Source organism: Arvicanthis niloticus, chromosome 11 (assembly GCF_011762505.2).
Source record: "Arvicanthis niloticus isolate mArvNil1 chromosome 11, mArvNil1.pat.X, whole genome shotgun sequence".
NCBI classification, from domain to species: domain Eukaryota; kingdom Metazoa; phylum Chordata; class Mammalia; order Rodentia; family Muridae; genus Arvicanthis; species Arvicanthis niloticus.
In genome coordinates, this window is record NC_047668.1 from 77426646 (window position 1) to 77453071 (window position 26426).

Below are 26426 nucleotides of genomic sequence, written 5' to 3' on the forward strand. Positions count from 1 at the left end.
GTTCTCCAACAAGTACACCAAGGCTGGGAAATGGAGTAACTAGGGAAATGTTGTTATCTTGTGGTAAGTCATTTTTGAATGGTGGTAACTTATCAATATTCAAAAATAAATCTGTATGTGAATGATAGTAGAATATCAATGCCTTGTAAAAAAAATGTAAATTTATTTGCTCTAAGGAATCAACAACTAACTAGATCCTAATTAGATTCTTAAAACAAAAAGTAGATAATAAAAGTATAATCTATATTGTAAGAGCTCTGATAGGGTTTTTTGACAGTTCATAATTGGTATTTTGAACTTGGAAAGTTCAGCCTCTGACAGATGTTTTCATGACAGCTTCATCTCGGCTCACTCTCACTTTGTCTCAATCTCTCTAGGTTAATATCCAACACAGGCATTAAACATTTGCCAGCTGTTCACAAGATCCAGTCTCTCCAAAAAGTTCTATTGTAAGTTTTTATTAATAGGATGTCAACCAGCTCTCCATCTTCACAACAAATACAAGGTAGACTTATAAAGAGAAAATGATTATCTTAGTTCACAGTTCCCCAAATTTTAGTCTATGTTTGATTGGTCCCTTTCTTTGAGCTTACTATGACCTTCTGTTCTTCTCTTCTTACTAAGGCCTCTAATATCCATCAAAGTACATTTTGCAAATACACGGCTCTAGGTGAGCAGAGGGAGGAAGACAAACAACAAGAGGGGCCAGCAAAGTTCGGGTTGGATGAAATTAACAGGCTCTGCAGTAACTATTATCAACAAACAAGCTTAAAAATCAAATTATCAACTTTTCTTTTCATGGATTCTTAATGAGCTTATATGGAGGCTCCCTACAACTCCCCCAGATTCCCCTACTATTCCCCTTTATTTCTAGAGCTCAGATATAAGTGATTGGTTTATAAGCACAAGGGCCTGAGTTTGACATCCCCAACTCCTACATTTTAAAAGGCGAGCATGTACCACCATGCTTATAGTTCCAGCAATAAGGAGGTAGAGGCAAGAACACTTGAGATTTGCTGACTAGTTAACCTGGTCTACTAGTCTTCTTCTAAACTAATGGCAGGTGGTATCTCAAGAGAAAGTTTAGTATTACCTGCAGAATGACCTGACACTGTCTTCTGACCTGCATAAACATTCAGAGAAAATACTGGAAGAATGAGAAAAAAGAAGACACAAATAAAATGAATAGAAAAGTCTGTCTGTAGGTACCAGGTCGGCTTCTGTGTCTGTCTTATTGAGCAGAGATCAACTGTAGACAAAGGCTAATAATGAGCTTACTGAGAAGAACCTCATCACAATGACATCCTCTAAGGAATCCTCCAAAGAGGAAAGGTCTTACGGCTTTGCAATTTCTTCTTAGGGAAAAACTAACACAATACAGATAAACAGGCCATTTGTTGCCCAAACTTTGAGCTGTTATCCTCTGAACAAAAAATCTATCCAAGTGTTACTCCAGCTGCAGATCACTTGGTGCCAGAAACCTGAATGTGGGAAGGTTACACAAGTGGAGCCCACACAGTCATCTAATTTGTCTGCTCTTTCTTCTTAGAGACATTCAAGATAACATAAACATCCACATCATTGCCAGGAACTCCTTCATGGGACTGAGTTTTGAAAGTGTGATTCTGTAAGTAAGGGGGCAAACCCACAGCCTACCAGTTTGTCCTTCACTAACCTCTGTCTTTCTCACAATGGGTTAAGCCTTTGTGTGTTTGTTTAACACTGGCATTTCTCCATTTCAATCATTCTATGATTTCTGTTTCCTCTCACTTGTATATCTCTGAATCTCAACATGGAGTTATGTTAATAATTCATGATTCTGTAATATGATTCAAGTATTTAAAATTGCTCTTTGACTGATGGTCTCCCACAATGTAGCATCTGCTCCAAAGGACAAAATAGCTTGTGTGTCAATAAAGATGATTATTGTCTCACAAGGCTTCTATTGCCAAAAGAGAACAATGAGGAGAAAGGTGGACTTGAGAAATATGGCTCCTTCCTCATAGTCACCGGAAGTAGCTCCCATTCAGGCCTATGCTGAGTGTGCAGAGATGGTCTCCCGTGCTCAGAATAATCACACTTGCTAATAAGCTTGAGTTAATTTATCTGAATTCTGGGAAAGTTTTAAAATGTACTAGGTGTCACTAAGAAATGACTTTCTAATCCTATCTGTTAGTAACCAGCATGTCAGTCCACCTACTTCTCAGAATAGCCAAGAAACTAGGTATTAGGAACTATCCAAGGACCCAGGATTCATGCACCTTAGATTCACACAGACAGTGGGGACTGTCTGATCGCAATTACACCTTAAGAAAAGAATCCCATCTTCCTGTTTTACAAATTGTCATAGATTTGTTTCACACTGTGATTTCTTATGATTCTATTTTTAAATGAACTTCATTGTATGCAGTTTGCCAAGAACAGCAAATGCCATACAGATCTTGTCTGCTTTTCACCATTTTGTTTATGGCCACTGTGTGATTCCATAGCCACACACTTCTCAAGAGAGGATACTTTTCTCTTCAGGGTCAACATTTTTCAGACATATCTCTGAAAGACCAGTTCACATTTGTGAGGACAACATCTATTTTCTTAACTTGTCTGTTCCTTAATTCATAGATGATAGAGTAAAAGATTCTTGCTCAACACATCTGTGAGTTTCCAGTTCTTAACCGGGGTAGTACCTTTAATACCGGGATGTCTTCTCCTAAGAGAGCCATCTAATGTACTCAGGGGAAATGTAATACCATGATGCTGAGCACTCAAACCCTCTCTACCTCCTCTACCTCATCACATTCTCAAAACTTCTGAAATTCTACTCTAAAGACAAATGTAAATATTTATTTATTCTAAACATCCTAAGGTTACCAAGCCCTTGGCTACTGATTCAAAAAATGAGCAATAAAAAACCATTTTGCATGACCTCTGAGCCCTTTCTCACCCACCTTTAGGTGAGAAACAGAGGGGCTACTGGAGAAAGCACCTAGTGATGGCCTTCCAGAAGAATGGTCTAATTCAGGAGACCAGAGATTAAATTATATTTGAGACAACTGTTCCCAGCGGGCTTTGGCCTCAGGAGAGTATTGTATCTTTCATGTTTTCCCTCTTGTGTAGTTGCGTTCAATCTAGCTTGCCCATCTTTCATGAGTTTTAATAAGCAGGGCCTCATGCTTTTAGTCCTCCAAAGAAATCTCTGTTGAGTGAGTATGCCATTTGATTCTAGGGACAAAATAGGACCTAGGAAACCCCAAGGAATTTTTCTTTAGCAGTATAATCACACAAATGGTGGTTATTCCCATCATCATCACAAACACCATCATTGTCAGTGGGTTTTAAAGGCCATTCCCCTGTCTTAAGAGACTAGGAACTGGGCCTAATGATATAGGCCTACAATCCCAGTGATTTAGGAGGCTACAACAGGAAGATTACATATGTGCAAATACTGACTGAACTGTAAGATGAATTCAACTTTTCTTGAAATTTAAATATAGATATATTTAAATATAAATATGTATTTATAGTTGATATATATATATATATATATATATATATATATATATATATCCACTAAGCAATAACAATAATTTAGAAGAATTGCCTAACAATAGAGATAGAGGTAGAGGTAGAGGTAGAGATATAAATGGTAGAGGAAAGTAATAACATGTCTAGCATGATCAAGGTCTTGAATTCACCACAAAACATCCAAAGAAAGAGATGAGAAGTGCACTTTATGGCTGCTGGTATTTCTGTGTTGGTGGTTTAAGAGTTCAAGAGTCCAATATGAAGCCAAGGGAAAAGGTTTGGGCATAATTTGATTCTGTGTGATGATACACCATTGACATAAAAAATAGCCATCCCTTCCTGTATGATGTAACCTGCTAATCAAGAAAACTATAAAGACAATGGGCTACTACTTTGAGTACAATAATTATTATGGTCTATATATTATGTCAATTTCTTTTCATGGGACAATTTTGTGTAGTAAAAATTGTCCAGCTTATAGATAAACAGGTAGAGCCTATACAAGTCTACAGAGTCCTGGGCAACGATTCAGCATAAACCAACTAAAGTGCATAGGCCAACTTCAGCTTCTAGCTAAGACTGGTTTCTACAATTGACATCTATTATAAAGAAATTATTTTTCTTAACTACTATATTTTGTATTTGTTCAATAAAATTTGTGACCTCATTTTATGAGAACCTATATAAAGCAAATGGCATCTTTAATCTTGCCTCTTGGTCCATAAAGTAGAGAAATTTTGTTGATACTTGTGGTTGATGTCAAACAGCCATGGATTAGCATCCCACAGGTTAGTGGCTGCTGCCCCAGTGACTGTCACCACTGTGGATATAATGTGTCTACAGTCTAAATGTTTCTAGGAGAGAACTTTCAGGGTAGTGGTGGTAGAAAGTCGGGGTTGGGGAGTAAGATGGAGCATACAGTCACTCCTTTGTCAGAAGAAACGCCTTTTGGGTAACTAATGTTTGAAATGATATATTTTTCTTCTTTCTAGGTTTGTTAGTTCAGTGGGATTTAGGAAGAGGGGAGAAGAAGACATGGTTATTCACCTGTGATTTTTTAAAACCATCTTCTAGCTTTTCAACACAGCCTATGAAATATTTGGAGTCCTAGCATAGCTTCTGTGTCAGCCCTCCTGACTGTGAAGTTGTTTTGTTTAAAAATCCACTCAAGAGGAGAACAGGGTACAAATGATGGCCCCAGGTGGCCTGAAGCACCCTTGTCCAAGCAAACCTGCTTCTCAGCCATCTTAGTAAAATGAACATAACCAAGTACATCAGTCCCACCTCCACAGAGTTCAGCAGTGGCCACTCAAACAAGTTCATCCTGCCATAGCCCACAGTCACTGTAATTGATTTTTCATCCTTTCTGCCATAACCCAGAGCCACTTCCACAAACCTCCAATAACCAGGGCCCCATGGGTCACTGGAGATGTTCAAGTTGCCTGACAACTTAATTAGATCACTTTGATGACAGCCAGTCCTGCTGCTGTGGGTAAGCATGGATGAAGAGCATAAAGCCTTCAAGAAAGGTGACGAAAATCATCCTGTCTTGGAAATATTTGTTCAATAATTATGACTTCCATCCTTCAAGTTAGGGGAGGTCTTTGATCGTCCTATAGAATTTTCTCTGTATGTGGGCAAAGTGTACAAAAATCTTATAGGTATAGGAGCCAGACAGTGTACCTTAAAAATCTAAATTTCATTTATTCATTCTTCTTCATGAAGTCCAGTTATTCCTGGGAATATCTAATACACAGACATAATGCAAACTTCAAAACTTATTTTAAAAAAGTTACACAGTGATAAAACATCATTCACCCTCCCATTTCATCTCCGAGCTTAAGGATCGCATCTTATTTATGCCACTAACTATGCTGTCTGACTCTGCTCCAGTACTTCCAATTACAAAACCCCTGGATTATCTGCATCTGACATTATTAAGTTTTTAATGGGCTTTTATTTCAGATGGCTGAATAAGAATGGGATTCAAGAAATACACAACTGTGCATTCAACGGAACCCAGCTAGATGAACTGTAAGTAGTCCTGACTACTCTCCCAGGCCATTTAGAGGGAAATGGCTCTTACAACAGGGATATTTATGTGACTTTCTTTCTTTTTATTCTTTCTCCAACTCCATCCCCAGGAATCTAAGCGATAACAATAATTTGGAAGAATTGCCTAATGATGTTTTCCAGGGAGCCTCTGGGCCAGTCATTTTGTGAGTAACTTCATGTGTTTCCATGCAGAAGAGCTCAGCTTATATGAGCTAGAAGTCAACTTTCTCCACCTTAAGGAAGCTTACAAGCTAGGGGAGTCAAACAAAGTCAATTTTAATTTGTGATAGCTGCAAAGAATCATGGGGTCAATTTAGGGTTGATCTACATTATGACTTTCTGCACACTGGTGACAATAACATATAATGAGCATGTCCTGAGTCTCAGACAGTGTTCTAAGAGGCTAAAGTGTGTTCTCAATTAATCCTTATAAAGCCCTCTGGGATAAGTGAGAGATGGCTCAGCCATTAAGAGCACTGACTGCTCTTCCAAAGGTCCTGAGTTCAATTCCCAGCATCCTCATGATGCCCTCTTCTAGTGTGTCTGAAGACAGCTACAATGTACTCATATAAATAAAATAAACAAATCTTTAAAAAAGAAAGAAAGGAAGGAAGGAAGGAAGGAAGGAAGGAAGGAAGGAAGGAAGGAAGGAAGAAAGAAAAGAAAGAAAGAAAGAAAGAAAGAAAGAAAGAAAGAAAGAAAGAAAGAAAGAAAGAGAAAGAAAAACTGGATTATCTGGCAGAGTTAACCAATGCAAACGCAAGGTAAATTGTATAGAAGGGATTTTGAACTAAGTGGTGTGACCCATGCTAAAGCCAGGCACTCTGCTATGTGTCTCTTCCTTTACAGGGAAAGCTTAATTCTCCTTCCTTATCCTAAGTACCCAGGATACACATGCACATCCACTCAATGCAGTGAGATGAACACGCACATTATTTTTGTATCATCTTTCTATATCCACTGGGATGCATCAGTGCCTTACTCCCTGTGTCAGAACTTCTTCCTCTACTACTTCTTCCACACTCCCAACTTTCTTCAAAAGTGGCTTTCCCCACCTTCTCTTCTTATCTATGCCCCATTTCGTAGGTGATCTCCTAAGTCCTATATTCATCCAAGTCTCTTTAAAAGCCAGGTCATCTGTGACTTTCCCCTGTGACTCCCATTGTCTTTGTGATACAGAATGGAGGGGGACACTGTGTCACAGTTAGCAAAGGTCGTTTTTAATGTGCTTTCCTGGACTCTAAGCAAGATCCACTGAAGTAACTAAAGAATGTTCTTCAGGAAGAAAGGCACATAAAGGAAAAAAAGAGGTTCAAGAAGGCTGGCAAACAAATACTATACCTATACCACACCTAAGGCTTCCCCCCATCTAAGTTCTAGGTGGATATCTGGTAGCCACACTCCTGTCCTCTTATTTACCAGTCATCAAAGGCTTCTGTGAATAGTCATTCACCTACCTCCCTACCATGGACCAAATCACTTCATTCCCAAATGGCCTGCATTCTCTTTTGTGAAAGAATCTTCGTATTTTCACAATCATGTTCTGTGTGGCAGTACAGTAACTCTGCAAATGTTTCTTGATGGTAAGGGCTATGCTGTAATTCTGAAATATGTTCTACCCTTTGAAGAAAGAAAAGTATGTGTTACAATAGATTTATCATCCTAAGTTCAAACATTAATCCAAAGTGCCAGATCTGCAAAGGTAACACGAGAAACAAGAGGAAGCACTGGCTTAAAGCCAAGCTGTCAGGGCAGACAACCATGGTTAAAACTCAGTTCTTTCCCTTTCTAAGCCTCAGCTTCTTATTTAAAGAACAGGGAAGCCAGTGGTATCTATTCATTATGGTCTGAGGCTTAAAGGCATATACCCATAGAAATATCCACATACATATGCATGGATGGATGTGTAACTTGTGATATTTAAGAGAGCACTGCCGTATAATACAGGAAACCAAAAGAAGTTCTTCATCCCAGGCACATTGTATTTTATGGAAGGACAATCAGGTAATAATCATATGACTTAATATATCAGATTTTGATGTTTGATTTGAAGTACAGTGTAGGGCACAGTACAGAGTACCAGGAACATAATCCAAGAGTTTAAGTACACGAAATATTTAGAACCCATAATGCTTAATGTATTCTGTTCTGAGAGTTCTTGAAAAGCAAGCAGACTCTGACAAAGTACTCCTGGTGCTCTGTGGATGGGTAGAAGTTCATCCATTTCACCTAGCTACAAGTCCTTGGTACTTTGGATGTTCCTGTGTGGGCACTGTTGTCTGTTCTTGGCAGAACATGTCAGAGGTGGAATATGCTTTCAGTATGCAACCTGCTGGCTGTGTGGAACCATAATCTATTGTATGCTCCTGAAAATGTTACTTCAGATACATCAGACTCATAGCTGGCTTGATGTCAAGCTAAGGCATCCAGGATCAGAGAAGAAAGTGACCCACTGAAGGTCATACTAAAGCTATAAACAATACAGTTTAAGGTAAAAACTTGCCCTGATATCTCACATTCCCATGTGTTCCCACCATGAATACATATACTAAGACATCTGTAAGTTAGTCATCAGACCCTCAACAACTGGTAGCAAACTGAAGTAGAAGGGAAAATAGCTATGACCATCCTCCTCTCGTCCTAGGAGCACAGGTTACTGACACAGACACATGGCTCAGGTGATCATGTGCTGAGATTGCATAAGCAGGATTCAGGCCAGACACTGACAATCTGTCTCCTCAGAATGCTAACACAGACCACAAAATACAAATCTCCCACCCATCCCTGCTGTGGATGCAAGCAGGAGAGCTGGAGTCAGCAGAAGCAATTCAGCAGGGCCCTGCCCTTTAGAGGACTGTGTTATCATCCCCTGTTGATGGAAAACAAACTTTGTAGAAATCCAGTGGAATTAAGAAACAGTTTAATTGACACAAAATGGTAGTGAAGTCTTGTATGGTATGACACTCTGAAAACCCTGAAACTCTGGAGGATTTCCATGACCTACAGCTGGCCTAGGTCAGTTAGTTAGTAAGTCTGAGGACTGCCTGAGCTCAAGTCTTGTTTCAAAAGACACCCTCAAATGGTATTCAGCAAGAAACATATCCCATATGTCCCTTGCCTTTTCATGTCAGTGTATAAGGATATGTGTGCAAGAATCTGGATGAAATCCCAGCCTGTAACTGTTAATTTCCTTCTGCCACTTCAAGGACAAGGTATCACTTTAACTTCCAGCCTCCCCTTCTGGTACTTCTGGGTCATTCCAATGTCTTTCACACTTCTCTCCTTGACAGCTTAGATGCAGGCAGATGATGGTCTAGCTATCTCATTTTCTACTTCTGCAATGTTGTGCAACAACTCAATTAAACTTGTCCAGTGGGTTGTTTGGGTGACCACCTTCCTCCAGTGCTTTAAACAAGTGAGAGGAAACAGGGTCATGCTCAAACAGCCCACAACACAGAAGCTGCTGCTCAAACCATGGGTTTAGCTGGGTCTTAGGTCAGATCTCCAACTCTCACCCCAAAAAAAGAGTACTACAGGCTTCTCAAGTCAGAAGGTCCACAACAACATGCTCTCTGGGTATATGAAACATAGTTGGTAGAATCCGAATCTGGCTAAGTGGGTAACTGAATGGCAAAGCATTTATAACAGATCATTGGATCCCATAGGGAGCCCTAGAATCAAGATTTAAATATAAACTTATATTTAAATAAGTAAAGAAAGCATGCCACTACATAAGCAGTCATTGCATGTGAATGACCCACAGAAGGAGCCAGAGTATGTAAGTCAGACTATGGAAGATCTTGCAAAAGAACCCAGCTTTGGAGCATCTGAGTTGTAAGTGGTTTTTAACTGAGCTGAAGCAGGGTTTCTAACTATGATTGCACATTACAAGCATCTGGAAGCCTTTTAAACTATAGACTGCTAATTCTCATACTAAGAACTCTTGATTCATTGACTCTGGCATATGCTAGTTTGCAGAGTGCTTATATACCAGAAACAAAGCCCTGGGTCTGATCCCAAGCTCTGTATGAAATCAGACATGGTGACACATGCTTGTAATATCTGAACTAGAGGCAAGAGACAGAGGCAAGAGAATCAGAAACTCAAGTCCATTAGCTGCATAGCAAGTTCGAGGACAGCCTTAGTCACATGAGACCCTGTCTCAAAAGTTGGGGAGGAATGATTCAAAACCTCAGGGCCAGGGCTTAAGAACTGGTATCTCTAACAATGTACCCCAGTGGTGCTGATGCTGGTAGACCCAGAAGCTGCACTAGCATCCTGCTTTAGAGTCATCGTTGAGAACTGCCTTGCTCAGCCTCCACAGCATCCGCTATGGTGTGTCTTCCTTTTCCTTTGTCTCTAGCAGATAAGTATAAAAGCTTCTAAGGGAATTGGGAGCATTCACTCAAAGTGATGGCTGTTTTTTCCTGAAGGTGAAAATTTTAGCTACATGAAGAACAGTGAGCCTCTGAACACACAAGTCTAAGCTGTTTGATTGCAAAGAGGAAAGGATGCAGGAAGCCAAGGGCATGCAGACATGCTCCATCAAGTTTCAAAGGCACAGCATCCTCAATTCCCCTTGTGAGTCTTGACCCTGAGCATCAACACCCATCTAAGTTTTCACCTGATATTCTGAACTCACCAGAGCTGGACTTATTTTTAAAGCAATCAAGCAATTGCTGTTTCCTTGGGAAACAGTTTCCTGTGGGGAAAATGTAATGTATTGCCTTTGCAGGCTAGAGCCAGTACAATCATATTCTGATGGTTTATCAAATTGATTTGGCTATAGCTCAGATTCACCTGATAGTTCAGATTCAAATACTGAGTTATTTGTATAAGAACGATTCTCTTCCATTACCAGTGTACCCACAGTCCTATAGATAGTAAATTGCCTTTTTATCCTGCCTGAGATCATGAAAGAGAAGTCTTCTAGCCATCTGTCAAAGTAGAATACACCAGAAATGTGCTCTCACTTATGGAAATGATTGACCTGTAATAACGTCTTTGCTGGGAAAAATAGAAATTGTTCAAATCAAATTTGTGGCAGTGGCTACAGACTTTATTAAAGGGGTATGGAGCACTATTTAACTTCTGCCTCTCCTGCATTGGTGTCATTACCAATGGCTCTCTCCCTTGCCACTCTGTAACTCAATACCAAGAATCCTAACAATGCTGAAACAATTTAGGATTTCTAAATATCTGGGACCCAGTCATCAGCCTGTGGTGTCTCTGTTAGTACTTTTAATGATTTAAAGTTTCAAAACCGTTCATTGCCAAAGTATAGCATGTGTCAAAATACTAACCAAAATTATATTTTAGATTTAGAAACTGTAGCCATTTGACCTGACCAGGCTAGAAAACAAAGTTTAGACAACCCCTGCCACCTGTCTGGCCACCAGGAAAGAGGTCACAATTGAACATTCTCAAGTATCCACTAAGGATCCAGTAGCATATCTGCCACTGTGTGTCTAGCAAGAATAGATAAGTGTAAGGAACAGAGGAACTTAAAACAAACCCGATCAGTGCCTGCTCTGAAGTAGTTGGTGGAAGGAAAATGCTGCTTGCTTGTACAATAACCATGCTGGGAGTTTTCTGGTTTCTTTTCTCAATAATTTATTTATTTTTATTCACTTTACATCCTGATCACAGCTGCCCACCTCTTCCAATTCTCAGCCTAACAAATTCTTCCCTCCATTGCTCCCTCCCCATGTTGGGTACCTCCCCACCCTGAGACATCTAATCCCAGCAGGTCTAGGCAGGTCTAGGCACATCCTCTCCACTGAGGCCTTACCAGGCAATTCAGGTAAGAGAAGGGGATTCAATGGCAGGGAACAGAGATCAAGAAAGCCCCTTTTCCACTTGTTAGGGGACCCACATGAAGACCAAGCTGCACATTTGCTACAAATAGGTAAAGAGCCTAAGTCCAGGCTTTGCATCCTCCCTGGCTGGTGGCCCAGTCTCTGTGAGCCACCATGGACCCACGTTAGTTGACTCTGTAGGTCTTCTTGTGATATTCTTGAGTCCTCCGGCTTGCTCAATTCTATCTCCGACTTTTCCACAAAACTCCCTGAGCTCCACCTGATGTTTGGCTAGAGGTCTCTGCATCTGCCTCCATTCACTACTGAATGAAGCCTCTCAAGAGACAATTATACTAGGTTTCTGTCTGCAACCATAGAAGAATATCGTTAATAGTGTCAGGAGTTGGCTCTCTCACATGGGATGGATCTCAAGTTGGGGCAGTCACTGGTTGGCTGTTCCCTCAGTCTCTGCTCCATCATAATCCTTACATATCTTGTAGGCAAGACAAATTTTTTGGTTGCATTAATGAGCCCCTCTTTCCTCTGGAAGTCTTGCCTGGATAAAGGAGGCGGCCACTGTAGGCTCTATATCTCCCTCTCAATCTAGACTTTTGGTAACAGAACAGATTGCTGATTTCAATACTGTGACTTTGGTTTGGGTTTGAGTTTGGAGTTTTGAAATATGCTTTACCCTGTAGCCTAGGCTGGCCTGGAACTCACTGTATAATTCAGGCTACCTTTGAAATTCCAGCAGTCCTGCTGATTCAGCCACTTTGGTACTGAGGTTACAGGCATGGTCAACTATCTGGACAGCATAACGACCTCTGCCCAGTAAAGTGACAGTGTGAAAAGATATAAATTTATAAATACAGGCAAATTTGTATTCACCACACCATGTCCATTTATCTTCAGTCTCTTTTGCTTTCTATTCATTTGATGTTGAATACCTACATATACTGTGTGTGTGTGTGTGTGTGTGTGTGTGTGTGTGTGTGTGTGTGTGTGTCTGTCTGTCTGTCTGTCTGTCTGTATTCTATATGTATGAATTCAGCACTAGGCTCTCAAGACTAGAAAACTACAGATCTCAATGAATTATTTTTGTGTCTTGTATAAATTCTAAGTTTTTGTCTGGTTTTCAAAGCTTGGAGTTTTATTCCCACCTCTGTGTTCCTTAAAATATGATTGTCCATCATAGCCTTCACAGTGCTTCATTTTGTACTCTGGTAATTTCTGAAATACTAGCCAAAATGTCACTAACCACATAGTGATTTCATTAATCACAATTCTCCAGAGACATATAGCCTATAACAAAGAGACATGTACAGATCCATGAGATGAGATTCATCAGGGTAGTTAGTTATATGAATGTGATAGCTGAGAGGCTTTTCTAGGCTATCTACAGCAGTGAGAGCTAGGAATCTGGTAGTTATGGCATAGTCCAAGTTCAAATCCTCAGACCAACATCAGAGAGATCAGGGAGGTACTGGTGCAAGTCCTAAGACTGTCGAATCTGGACTTTTGTTATATGAGGAGTGAGAAGGGAAAGATTCTAGCTCCAGACGTGAGAGGCAGTATGAATTTTATCAACTTTGGATAATACCCACACAAGTTGATTAAAGGCAAATCTTCCCCAAACTCTAACTGATTCAAATACAATCTTCTGGAAATCCCCATAGATACTCAGAAATAATGCTTTCCTGGCTGCCTGGGTGTCCCTTAATCCAAGATTAACAGTTGAAATTAGCCAGTTGAGTTACAAGCACTTATATTTTATAAGAATGTGAATAACTAATGTTTATTGTATTATAGTCCATATGTTTTCACCATGTAGGAGTGAAAAGCATTTTTATAAAGGAATTATAAAATCAAATGTCATATTTCTAAGTTATCTGGAAAAATCACAGCCAGGCAGTAAGTGTGTGTGTGTGTGTGTGTGTGTGTGTGTGTGTGTGTGTGTGTTTAATAAAACAGGGTAAAAATGGGAATATTAGTATAGTTATACCTCAAACAACACTGAACAAGACATACTTATCTTTATTCTTGCTGACTGACAGAAATGTATATAAACTTAATTCAAACATTATGGTAGTTTTTGTGTGATTTTTTTTGAAAGCTTAGCAGTGCAAGTTTTTGCCTATAAACTTTATTAGCAATAATGCCATATGACAGCATCTAGTGGAACACATTGTACACTGCCAGTAGATGTTCTTGGCTCTTTCATGGCAGCCCAGAACTCTACAAAAGCAATTCAGAAGCCATTGGTGCTCTTAAAACTCGTTTCCAGAACTCAACTAGCAACACTTGCATATTCTGTCAGAGCATCAGAATTCATCCCATATTCAAGGACATGGCAATAAATGGTTAATAGAATCTTTAATCTATCATTGACTATATCAGATAACAGAATACTATTCTATGGAATTTAAAAGTTTGTTCCATTAGACATCTAAAATTAATTTGGAATATATATACATATACAAACACATATATACATATACAGATACATACAAATACACACACAGATATATACTCAAATGGGAAGACATAACTAAGAAAAAAACTAGATTTCTGTTTTATATTGCTTGCTTTGGAGAAAGGTCCTTGACAAATAACTAGTACCCGGTTTTAAGTTGTTCCTGATCAACTTCAGTGCTTCCATCTCATTCCATGAATACCTGAACTTCTACCTGTGAAATCTTCCACATATGAGAGAAAAAATAAAAAGGATCCCAAAGGAGAGAGGAATAGGACTAGTTCATGGAGAATAGAGCATCCATGTCAATAGTAGAGCCAAAAGAAGGCTTTCCTAAAGAAAAGGAAGAAAGTAGCCGAAAGATCTTGTAGAGCAGAGAAGTTGGGAAGCTCTAAAACAAAGAGGAGAAATGGCGAGTAGGCCAGCATAGCTGACTTATTTAGCAGCAGAGTGCCCCCTCTTTAGAGAGCAATAGTTTCTGTGCCAGACATACATTGACCAGAACCTCAGATCTGAGAAATTATAATTCAAAGACAAGCACTAGAAAACATACTCCAGGCCCAGTGTGATGGCTCATGCCTTTGATCCCAGCACTCAGGAGGCAAAGACAGGCAAATCTCTGTGAGTTTGAGGATAACCTGGTCTAGAAAGTAAATTCTGGGAAAGACAAGGACTATAACACAGAGAAACCCTGACTTGAAAGGGAAAAAAAGAAGATAGGAGAGGAAGGAGAGGGGAGAGGAGAGCAGAGCACAAGACAGGAGGGGAGGAGAGGGGAGGAGAGGGGAGAAGAGGGGAGAAGAGGGGAGGGGAGAGGAGGGGAGAGGAGGGGAGGGGAGGAGAGCAGAGGAAGGGAGGGTAGCAGAGGAGGGGAGGGGAGCAGAGGGGAGGGGGAGGGGAGGGGAGGAGGGGAGTGGAGGAGAGCAGAGCAGAGGAGGGGAGGATAGCAGAGGAGGGGAGGGGAGCAGAGAGGAGGAGAGGAGAGCAGAGGAAAGGAGAGCAGAGGAGAGGAGGGAAGGGGAGGAGAGGAAAGGAGAGGAGAGCAGAGGAGGGGACAGGAAGGGAGGGGAGGGGAGGAAAGCAGGGGAGGGGAGGGGAGGGGAGAAGAAGAGAAGAGAAGAGAAGAGAAGAGAAGAGAAGAGAAGAGAAGAGAAGAGAAGAGAAGAGAAGAGAAGAGAAGAGAAGAGAAGAGAAGAGAAGAGAAGAGAAGAGAAGAGAAGAGAAGAGGGAAGGGGAAAACGGGAAAGGAAAAGAAAAAGTAGAAGGGAAAGGAAAAGGAAAGGAAAAAGGAAAAAAAGAAAGTATACCTCAGAGAATCTGAACCTGCTCCCTTAAGGAATAGCAATGAGTAAGAAACATTAATAGTTAAATTCTGTATACATAGGATGTTTCTCTAAGTTTGAATATGGAAACCAAAAGACAGGTGCTATCTTTATAACTTTTTGTAACTTTTTAACAAGTTGGAATATCCAACCTGCTTCAGGTGACACAGATCTTTCTTCTTTAAATCAGAAGCTTAATTTTTAGCATGGAAAGCTTGACCTGCTGATTATTCAAGCAGTGATTATGCTGAGGTGGCTGAACACTGTAGGTACTCAGTGGGTACTTACAGTGTGGTTCTTAACAAGTAACAGTCAGGAGCAACTGGAAAATAGGAGAGTTAGAGTTAACAGGCAGATATTAGTAGAGATGGAGAAATCTTTAAATGCAGAATCACAACAGGAGGCTATGGTGCACTTCTCTCCGTAATAATAGAATTGGGTTGGGGGAATCAGTATAGAGGATTTAAATTGGGATGAGCAAATCTGGTTTAATTGTCAAAAGGGAGAGTATAACACAGTTAAGTACTACCTAAAGGAAATTACTGGTTTTGAAAATGTCTACCTGACTATTTAATTAGGGATCAACAGCCTGGAGATCATCAGTGGTAAATAGCACTTCTAACCTCAGGACTTAAAGAGCAAGTGACAAGTGGCCTTCCTGTAGCCAAGAAACTAGAGAAAATTAAAGAAGCAATATCTTCAGCAGATTTATTTAGAAGCATCTGGAATCTCAGAAAAGATTCAGCCACTGCTTAAGACAGGAAGAAGAAGAAAGAGATGCTATCTTGCCATCCCCCCAAGCCTCCCACTGGCACTGTTAACAAAGAGATGCATAAAAATCAGACCTGGCAGGGTTCAGCCCTCCTGAAATGCAGAGTAGAGCACAGACAAGGGCATGCAATAGATAGAATAAAAACATATAAACCAGGCAGAGGACAGGCATACTATACCTAATGACTAGTCTTTTGTCATAAAAATCATGGGGACTTACTGGAGAATTTGAGGCCACAATGTGATTAACACTCTAAAATTTTTACTCTAGTTATGGTGGAAACATTGCTTTGGAGTCATGGTCAGGAGGATGCATTATGGGTCCATTTTATCTGTCCATAAAGAGACTCTGGGCCTTCACTAAAGTAACAAAAACAAACTAAAGGGCAGTTAAGATGATAGACTGATGCCCAAGTGAAGAGGAGGAAAAAGTCAAAGATAACTCCCAAGTTTCTATCTTTCATAACAGGAACAATATGGGAGAAATGTGTTGAAATGGGAATTAAAAGGAGGAATATTTTTCTTCTTTGCAAGAAAAGTAAGTCCAATTTTGATGCTGATGCAAGTCATTGAAATCATGGGATCTACTGGAGAATGGAGTATCTTGCTGCAGTTCTAACATGCATTTGGAAGCCATAGCCACACCATGTATGTGATAGTGTGAAACTGAAGGAATAGGTGTGTGTTTGAATAAATGTCAGTGTCTAAATGAGAGACAGAAGAGAAGTAAAATAAAATTTAGAAATCAGAAGAAAATTCAAGATGTCTGAAGAAATTAAAGTTAATAGGGGCTAAGATGAAACATTTAGAGGAAAAATGCTTCACATTCACAAGATCATTCTGAAGGATGAGAACCCAGAGTGGTCTTGGTAAGCATTGTTTCTATAGGAATGAGGAGGCAGACTGGTAACATATGGAACTACTGACTTTATATAAAGACAAGCAAAATAAGTTTGGCTGGGAAAGAGAGGGGACAGAAGTCAAGGAAGTTCCACAAAACAATAGAAATTGCCATGATAAATTTTTGGGCAAGAGAATGACGAGGGTGTGGGAAGGAGACTGAGAATGTAATTTTCACCAGGCTGAGATCATACAGGGCAGCAATGATATATTCACACTGAGTTTCGTTGTTTTGAGTGCCTACTGCTTTGACTTACAGAGAAAGTCAACAGTAAAAGACTTTCTCGAGTCTATCCAAGGGTGCCCTGGGGGCAGAGAGGGAGGCTACTGAAAGGAACCATCAAGGCCATCACTTGCCACCACCCACATGAGGAACACCCACTCATAACCAAGCCAAGGTCTCTACAGGGCTAGGATGGTGCCATTTTAATCTTTGCTCTTGCCACTGACCTTAGCTTTGAAGGTCACAGTTGTCAGTGTTGACACCAGCAGTACACCCCAATCACCAGTGTGGCAGCCTGGAAGGATGAGAATTACCAGCTTCTATGAGGCCTCTGCTGCCTCCCCCAGGGAGAGACAGTCTTGCAAAGCTATCATTGTGAATGTATGCAGGTACATGCCTGTGTGTGATATTTCCTCCTGATAACTGCCAGGCATTAAATACCATCTAGATAGTCCTTCACTGTGGATAGATATGATTTCTATCTTCTCACTTTGCAACTGAGGGAACTGAGTCATAGAAAACATGTGGTTTGACCAAGGTCACAGATCTAACAGGCACAGGGCAGGCTATATACAAAGGTAAGTCTTCATGAAAACTAAGCTCATACAAGCTATCTACCTGCCATGTGGACTTCCAGTAGAGGCTACCTCTACTGCCTGCCAAACTCTTCTTCCCTGTATGGAATGTTCCCTTTTCACCATTTTCTGTGATTCTAGTCACAGATACCACCACAGTTTATTAGAGATATTTTTATAGCTAGCCTCACAGTGGTGGGAAATGGTCTCAATCTCAGGCACAAATCAATTACAGAAGAAAGATGGCTGATTCTATTGCTCACCAGCAAGGATTAAGCCCAAACCAACCATAACACAGGTTTATCCAGTTTTAGGGGCAGCCTGCTAGCTAACTGCTCCCATCAGGACCAGTAGAACCAGGACTCCTCTTATGCAAGCCAAACATCTAAGCTGACTATTGACCTCACCTGTATGTGCTATGACACTCAAGTCTCCTTTCTCAGCCATGTAAGAAATTCACCTTAATAGAATGTCTGCTATTGTCTATTAACAAGAAGTTGAAAACTTTTGACCCAAGATCATGCTATATTTTTTTAACTTTTCTCCTTACAGAGACATCTCAAGAACAAAGGTCCATTCCCTGCCAAACCATGGCTTAGAAAATCTGAAGAAGTTGAGAGCCAGGTCAACGTATCGCTTGAAAAAGCTCCCTAGTCTGGAAAAGTTTGTCACTCTCATGGAGGCCAGCCTCACCTACCCCAGCCACTGCTGTGCCTTTGCAAACTGGAGACGACAAATGTGAGTCTTCTATGTCCATTCCTAAAGTCTGGCTTGGGCCTTCACACAGTGCAGAATGGCTACATATTGTTAGCATGAAGAAAATCCACATACAGTGAGAGTTCCTGACTGAAGGTCTAAGGCATGTTCTGGATCAAAGAGTCAGTTCTGTGGAGGGTGTCTGGTTTTTTTTTTTTTTTTTTCCATCAAGAAATTCACACACACAAGCAAACCCAAAATGACTGTGTCATTTAGAAGATAATGGGAGGATTTCTTCCTAAAATGATGTCATTTCAGTGCATAGCATATGAAAGAGAGTTTGGTAAAAAGATTTGTCTTCTAAGCTGCTTGATGAAATTGTTCTTCTGGTCATCATTAGAAAACAATGCCCACAATATAAGTATAATCACCATGATACCATGTGGCTTGGGTTAATAGCTCCCTTGAATCCCTGCACAAGTGCTGAGACAACTACGCCCCTTAATTCTCATTCAGTCTGATATTTTCACTCAGATTACTTTATTTTGTTTCTCTTTTGTTCTTTAAGATTTCTTGTATTTAGGTTATTTCCTTGCAACTGAATTTTAAACCAGTGCACCATGGCACATGGTACCCACACAGGCCTGGACCCAAACAAGAACTCAGTGCCCACCATCAGCTGGCCTTCACGTGGCTGAGAGAGCAGAGCCCGCTGTGCTGCACACTGTAACAGTTTCATCGTTATTGCTAACGATGCTAACATTACAGGGGCTAATCATTATCAGCTTCATTTTCTTATAACAAAGGCAGAAACTAAGACTCAGAATTACTGGATAATTGAATCAACATTGACCAAATGAAGCTTCAAAGCCTCAGCTCTGCTTGGCTCCAGAGCTCTAGCTCTGGGGTACTTTGTGGTGCCACCTACCTAGCATCTGCTCATCAATGACTGCAGTCCTCGAGCTCTACTTTTAAATGGTCACTATGCTAACTCCCCATTCCTTATTGGACTTCAGACTTGCCAATATACTCTAAGGCAACACTTATTTTCCCAGCTTTGTTTCAGATGTTACGAGGAACGTAAGAACCTTGTGTCCGTGGGTGACTTCTGTTTCAAGAAAATGAGACCTCATTGGTAAATAAGTTGGCAGTAGTACCAGGGATAAGAATCTTCTTCATAAAAGAAATGTTCTCTACATAGTGAAGTCAGCTTCCATTTTGCTGAGCCAGACAGCAATCTGCAAGTACCAGAGAATTTCTTTTCTGCCCCCACAGTTAGGCTGCAATTAACTCAGAGACAGAATTCAAATTGAGCACCACAGAATGACCCTCTGGTCCCCTCTACACCTGTCCTGCAGCTTTCCTCACTTTAGTTCATTGACTAAACTCACTGATTTCCTGGATTCCAGCTCCAGTCACTCTCAGTTATGCGTGTTAACTGTCCTCACTAAGGTAGTAGCTATGGAGAATTTGAGAAGTTTTATGAGTTTCTAAAATAAACTATGATACACCAGAAAAAAAAATAGGAACAGAATCTCTAGGGTCAAGAATAAATGACTTCTGGTCATTTAGTTCATTTAGTGAGAGAAGAGAGCACAGGGTTCTCCACGATGCCCCTTCTCACAGGGTGGCAGGAAAGCTCAGTCGGTGACTCTGGACAAACACATTCTCATCCTTCAGAATAGCATAAAGGACGTTCCTCCTGCAGCTGCCGCCTCTTCTTCTGGGGGCTCTAAGGGACTTTAAAGCTCTTTCTCACTTCCCTGCTGTCTGATATTGTGGTAAGTGTGAGAAAATGCTGTCATTTAATGTTACTATGAACTTTCCCCTTTAGCAGGATCAGAAGGAAACATAAAGATATATATTTGACTTTTTTTCCATCAAAAATTCTCCCCATGTGAAAAGGTCACACTTGTTAAACCTTCACATTACAACAGAAGTTTCACTTCTGTCCACACACAAAGTCTTAGACTATTTATGCATGCACTCACAGGTTGAATATTTACCATCAGGGTTTCATTCAATTCTTTTTGTAAGTTCCTCTATCTGCTGACAAGGTCTCTTATATATTTAAGCTTAAAATGAAAAAAAAAAAAAAGACACAGGAAAGTACCCTGAGAAGATTCAGTGGTCCCCAGGAGACCTGAGAACAAACTGGACCCCTTTAAAACCTGTATTTGTTCTAGGGCTGCCAACTAGGGAACTATTTCATGTGAGAGAACTAGGCTTACTTTGCAGGGCAAACAAATCCTGCGACCTATTGTCACCTCTGGGATAAGATGATAAAGCCCAAGATCCTGGTAGCATATTGGGAAAATTAGCTGGCCTCTTGATAGCCTAGAACCAAAGAGCCAAAAGATGAGGTTGCCTGGCAACTACAGACTCTGATACGCTGGTTAGTGCAGACAAAACAGCAAGTAAGCTCTAATTCATGTTAGAAAACATAACTGGCCAGTGATGAGACAGAGAAATAGGAATGTGTTCTCTCGGGCGAGCTAGAAGGTATCTGAATGGAGATGGGGAAAGGAAATGAGTAGAGATAATACCAAGTCTGTAAAGTATTTGCACTTAACAGCAAGGGTTAGCTAGTCCCAGGCACCTTTCTCCCCACACTCAGGCTGTGGCCAGATGGTTTCCCCCATGGGCCACCCCACTCTAGGAATATATATATTGTTCTGTTCATTTACAGTAAGTAGCATTAACCCATGAGTCAGCCTCAAGGGCAGACAAGATGTTGGTTAAAAAGAAAAAGCAATCTTAAGAAGAAACCCTTATTTCTACTCTGTACAAAGCTGTACAAAGATGGTGATGCATTTGCTATGCTGTACACTGGATGTTGATTCTGTTCCTTTTTGTATTTTTCTAGCTCTGAACTTCATCCAATTTGCAACAAGTCTATGTCAAGGCAAGATACTGATGATATGACTCAGGCTGGGAATCAGAGAGTCTCTCTGATAGATGATGAACCCACTTATGGAAAAGGATCTGACATGATGTACAGTGAATTTGACTATGACTTATGTAATGAAGTTGTTGATGTGACCTGCTCGCCCAAGCCAGATGCATTTAATCCATGTGAAGATATCATGGGGTACAACATCCTCAGAGTCTTGATATGGTTTATTAGCATCCTGGCCGTCACTGGGAACACCGCAGTGCTGGTGGTCCTGACTACAAGCCAATACAAACTCACTGTGCCCCGGTTCCTTATGTGTAACCTCGCCTTTGCTGATCTCTGCATTGGAATCTACTTGCTACTTATAGCATCCGTTGATATCCATACCAAGAGCCAGTACCACAATTACGCCATTGACTGGCAAACAGGAGCAGGCTGCGATGCCGCTGGCTTTTTCACTGTCTTTGCCAGTGAACTGTCAGTCTACACACTGACAGCCATCACCCTAGAAAGATGGCATACCATCACACATGCCATGCAACTGGAATGCAAGGTGCAGCTCCGCCATGCTGCCAGCATTATGGTGTTGGGCTGGACTTTTGCCTTCGCAGCCGCTCTCTTCCCCATCTTTGGCATCAGTAGCTACATGAAGGTGAGCATCTGCCTGCCCATGGATATTGACAGCCCTTTGTCACAGCTATATGTTATGGCCCTCCTTGTACTTAATGTCCTGGCCTTCGTGGTCATCTGTGGCTGCTACACCCACATCTACTTCACAGTGAGGAATCCGAATATTGTATCCTCGTCAAGCGACACCAAGATTGCCAAGCGCATGGCTACACTCATCTTCACGGACTTTCTCTGTATGGCCCCCATTTCATTCTTTGCCATTTCTGCCTCCCTCAAGGTGCCCCTCATCACCGTGTCCAAAGCCAAGATCCTCCTGGTTCTGTTCTACCCTATCAATTCTTGTGCTAATCCTTTCCTCTACGCCATTTTCACCAAGAACTTCCGCAGGGACTTCTTTGTCCTGATGAGCAAGTTTGGCTGTTATGAAATGCAAGCCCAGATTTACAGGACAGAAACGTTATCCACTGCACACAACTTCCACTCCAGAAAGAGCCACTGTTCCTCGGCTCCCAGAGTCTCCAACAGTTACATGCTTGTCCCTCTAAATCATTCAGCTCAGAAATAAATATCAATGTGAAAATGGATCCTCACCTTGAAAGACAATTATGACTTCTTTCTGAAAAGCAAGCCATGGAATAGCTGTCAGTGTTACTACACATTTCATCTAATTTAATATTTCTAGGTATGTGCACGGCAAATTGGCCAGGGAACATTGTTATCTCATGTGACTCATCTAAAAGCTGAATTATTGGTAGCAGAAATTAAAATAATATAATACTGCTGCATGTTTGTTTTATGCTTCTGTTTGGATTATCTCAACAGATTTGGTAAAATTATGTTCAATAGGCTAGATAGAAATTTTTCGTGGAATTTTACGAATGAGGAAACTAAGACTCAAAGATCTCAGTGACTTCTTTGACATTGCTTGATATATTAGAGGCAGAGCCAGGATGAAGTATCCTGACTTTTCAAAAATGTCTGAGAGAAATGCTACACCATTCATGGAAATATTTACTGAATGCCTGTGGCAGCTTCATAATGGGTGATGTGTATAGGATCATTGCCCAGAATACCCTGTCAGTTAGGGTGGGCCTCCTGGAGAACATGGCGTCAAGAAAATCAACAGCTGTGCTATGGATCAACATTACGCTGCTGAAGCTGACTCAGCTCAAGGCTGTCAAGGCCATGTGATGGGCATCCCTCTCCCTCTGCTGGATCCTCCTCAGGCCTCTGAGTGAGTGCTGGGCCACCCCTGTGGTTTTAGTACCCTGTGGTTTTATGAAGCACAAAACTTCTGCAGGATGTTTATCACCGAGATCAGCAGCAATAAGGATAGAACTGGGGCTCAGTTTGTCTCCCTGGGGTTGCACCCTGGGGTTGCTGAGTGTATGCTTGTGATCTTTCCTTTAAAGGACATATGAGGAAACTAAGAACATTGACAATATCCTTACACATACTATTTAGCCAGCCTCTTAAATGTGGGAGAGACAATTCCCAGTAACAAATATTTACCACCTATACATATTTGCATTCATACATATGTATGATTGCTTCTGCTGTTCTGGCTGAACTCCAATGGAAAAATACACCTATTATATGGTATGCATATAGATTACAATGTTAAGGACACAACAGCTCTGAAATGAGAGTTACGATTTTATTCAGATTCTGTAATACACCCGACAAGCTTGTCCAGCTCACCTTCTTCCTCTACAGGTGCACCAGCTGTATCTCTGCCTTTTAGGTTCCCAGTGAGAGGGAAACAACCAATTACCAAGTGTTTCATGCTGCATCAAGTTTAATATATATTAATTTATCTCTTTCCTTTCAGCCCAGTTACTAGGCTATGTACCAGGTCTCCTGGCCCTTGGTCCAGAATTAATTCTGTTACCATCTAAGGTCTTGATGGGATCTGTTTCCTTCTCCACTGGAAGAATTAAAAGGCAAGAGAAATCCTGAACACTACAGGTAGCAGCAGAGGAAGTCCTGGACACAAAAGACAGAATCAGCCAATGAAGAAAGGTTTTTATTAGTGATGGGAAAACATACACACAGTAAACACACAGAACAACGTCCCTCTGTAGAGGAAAGGGGACATTCAGAAGCCTATGGTCTAGTGTCTCCTTGGGGCCGAGAGTTTTAAGAATCTTTGATAGGTCTTTCTTCCCTAATTTAGCATTGATTATTTGAGAAAAAAAAAAGAGGTCAACTTTTATCCCACAACTTTGGGATAAACATGTCCTGTTCCAACCATGAGACTAGTCCAGAGTCTGAGGAGCCTTTAGTCAGTGGGAAAATTCCATGAACCCTGTCCCGCCTTTATTGCCAACTTTCACTATCTATTTGTAGCCCCTCTTTCTGTCTGTCTGCCTATCAGGATTTATCTAACCTCTAGTCCTTCAAGTCCATTATAGTACATAAATACTAAAAAAATAAATGAGCATGCTACCCACACCTGTTCTCAGAAACAAGCCCATCTGAATAGCTACATCATACCAAGCCACGAGCCACCATAAGTTCCTCCAGGTGCCGCTGTGGCCAGTCCATACAGCTCTGAGCACCAGGGGTATTTGGGGGGATGTGTGACCTCTAAGCTACAAAATTTGTGTTGTCCTTGTGAGGTCACTGCCTGGACCTAGTTCCTTGGGTGTTTTCTTGTGCCAGGAAGGAAGGTGCTGGTTGTGCCCCCCCCCAGTCCTATCTTCTCTCCCTCCCCTCCCTCTCTTCCCTCTCATTCCTTCCCCTCTCTTCTCTCCTTTCCTTGACTTTACCTTCTGTGGATTCTCCTATCAGCAATATATTCTTCCTCTTAAGGACAGTTAAAGATGGTTCCTTAGGGTTTCCCAGTTTAAATGAATGGTGTGAAATGCTTCTGTCCTTCCCTTTCTCCTGGGCTCCATCCCCACAGAAGGAAATTGTTGATTTTCTCCTCAATTCTTTTTCAAGAAGGTTCTGTATTGCCTCCTCCTTAAACTTCTGAGCCAGAAGTGTGGGGGCTTATACTCCCAGACTTGAGTGTCCAGCCTCCCCATGGTGGATTTTTATTCTCTCATGCTATGCCTCGTGGCATCTGGGCTGGGGAGGACTTTGCCCTGGTTTTTATAATGTCTTTATCAAGTTCAAACCTCCTGCTTGTGGATCAACTGTGTCTCTGACTTAGTAAGCATGTCTTGGGGTGTGAGGGTGCTCTATAATGTGAAACAACTTTCACTGTCTTTTTTCCTACCATTGTTGTATATAACTTTTAATAGTCAAATCCCAGATTTGTATTTAGGGGTGTTTTGTTTTGTTTCTTGCTAAAAATCATTCTCTTCTAGTTAGATTCACTATAACATTTGGAAAAGGAATAAGTGTTGTGCCTTAAAAGAAAAAAAAATTACCAAAGAGCAAGAAGGGGAAGGATGGTCTTCCATCCTGCAAAGGATTCTCAGAGCTTTGTGAACTGACCAGGAGAAATTTGGGGGCTTCTTGAAGGTGAATTTCTTCTCAGGGATCTTCTTGGAGGAACCTTCCCCATTGGCCTCAGCTCCCTGGCTGGGCTAGTGCTGCCTGGATGGCCCCAGGTACCTGTTTGTGGGTGGTGTCCCTATGCGCTGGTCTTCTCAGGAGTATGGAGACAGCTTTTCCCAGCATCCTTGGAAGGAGATAGTTCAGGGGGGATGGCCCAGCAGGCTGGGGAATGGGGCTGCAGCCCAGGAAATGAGCGGCATCCCTACTCCACAGATGCTCCCCACTTAGGCATGCGAGAGTGCTCTGGCAAGCATTGTGAAGATTGTTCCTAATGCACTAACGAAGGTATTTCATTACATGGAGACAAAAATGCATTACCTCTGTCCATCTGACAAGGCACTATTTCAATATATTGTAAGTTGAAAATAAAAAATAAAACAGTATTTCTTATAAATATTTTATATTATGAAGAAAGAGAGAAAAGGGAGAAGCAAAGGATGGAAAGAGACAGACCGAGAAAAAAGAAGGAGAGAGAAGAGGGTGAAGAAAAAGAAAGGCAAGAGGGAGGAAGTTGGGCATCCCACATTAAGAAATAGAGTCTAGACCGCTGAGAAGGCTCAGAAAGACAAAGCATTTTCGAATCTTTCCAGTTTTCCTCTCATCTCCATGTTTGAGACATAACTACACAAATATATTCCCCCTTTTTTGCTGTTATATTAAGCACCACACACATACACACAACCACCACCATCATCATCACTATCATCATCATCCACATAATAACATTTAAAAATCAAATGCAGCTTTCCCTGAGTCTTCGAACAACCTACATGTATTCCAGAACGTGGCTTTCTAGTACAGTAACCGTTAGCTACATGTCACTACACAACACTTAAAATGAGACTAGCCTGGATTAAGATGAGTAGACCTTGTAAAACATACACTCAATTAGAAGGACATAAACAACAACAAAAGAATAAAAAGAGCTTAGCAATTCTTATATTGGCTACATGTGCTTGAACATATTGGAACAAATATAACCCAATTAACATTAATTTCAGTTGCCTTTACATTTTTATTGTGGCTTTTATAAAATTTACAATTGCACATACAGT

The 26426-nt window shown here is 41.0% G+C and overlaps 1 protein-coding gene across 1 annotated transcript in view; it reads left to right on the plus strand.

Moving 5' to 3' along the window:
* Positions 1–25648, plus strand: part of Fshr (follicle stimulating hormone receptor) — a 184097-nt gene extending 158449 nt beyond the window's left edge. Inside the window, exons 5-10 of the mRNA XM_034514244.2 lie at positions 378–449; positions 1550–1627; positions 5488–5556; positions 5667–5741; positions 18192–18377; positions 21202–25648. Of these exons, the coding sequence (XP_034370135.1) occupies positions 378–449; positions 1550–1627; positions 5488–5556; positions 5667–5741; positions 18192–18377; positions 21202–22426 (1705 nt within the window). The 3' untranslated portion in view covers positions 22427–25648. The remainder of the gene's footprint in view (positions 1–377; positions 450–1549; positions 1628–5487; positions 5557–5666; positions 5742–18191; positions 18378–21201) is intronic.
* Positions 25649–26426: the final 778 nt, after the last annotated feature.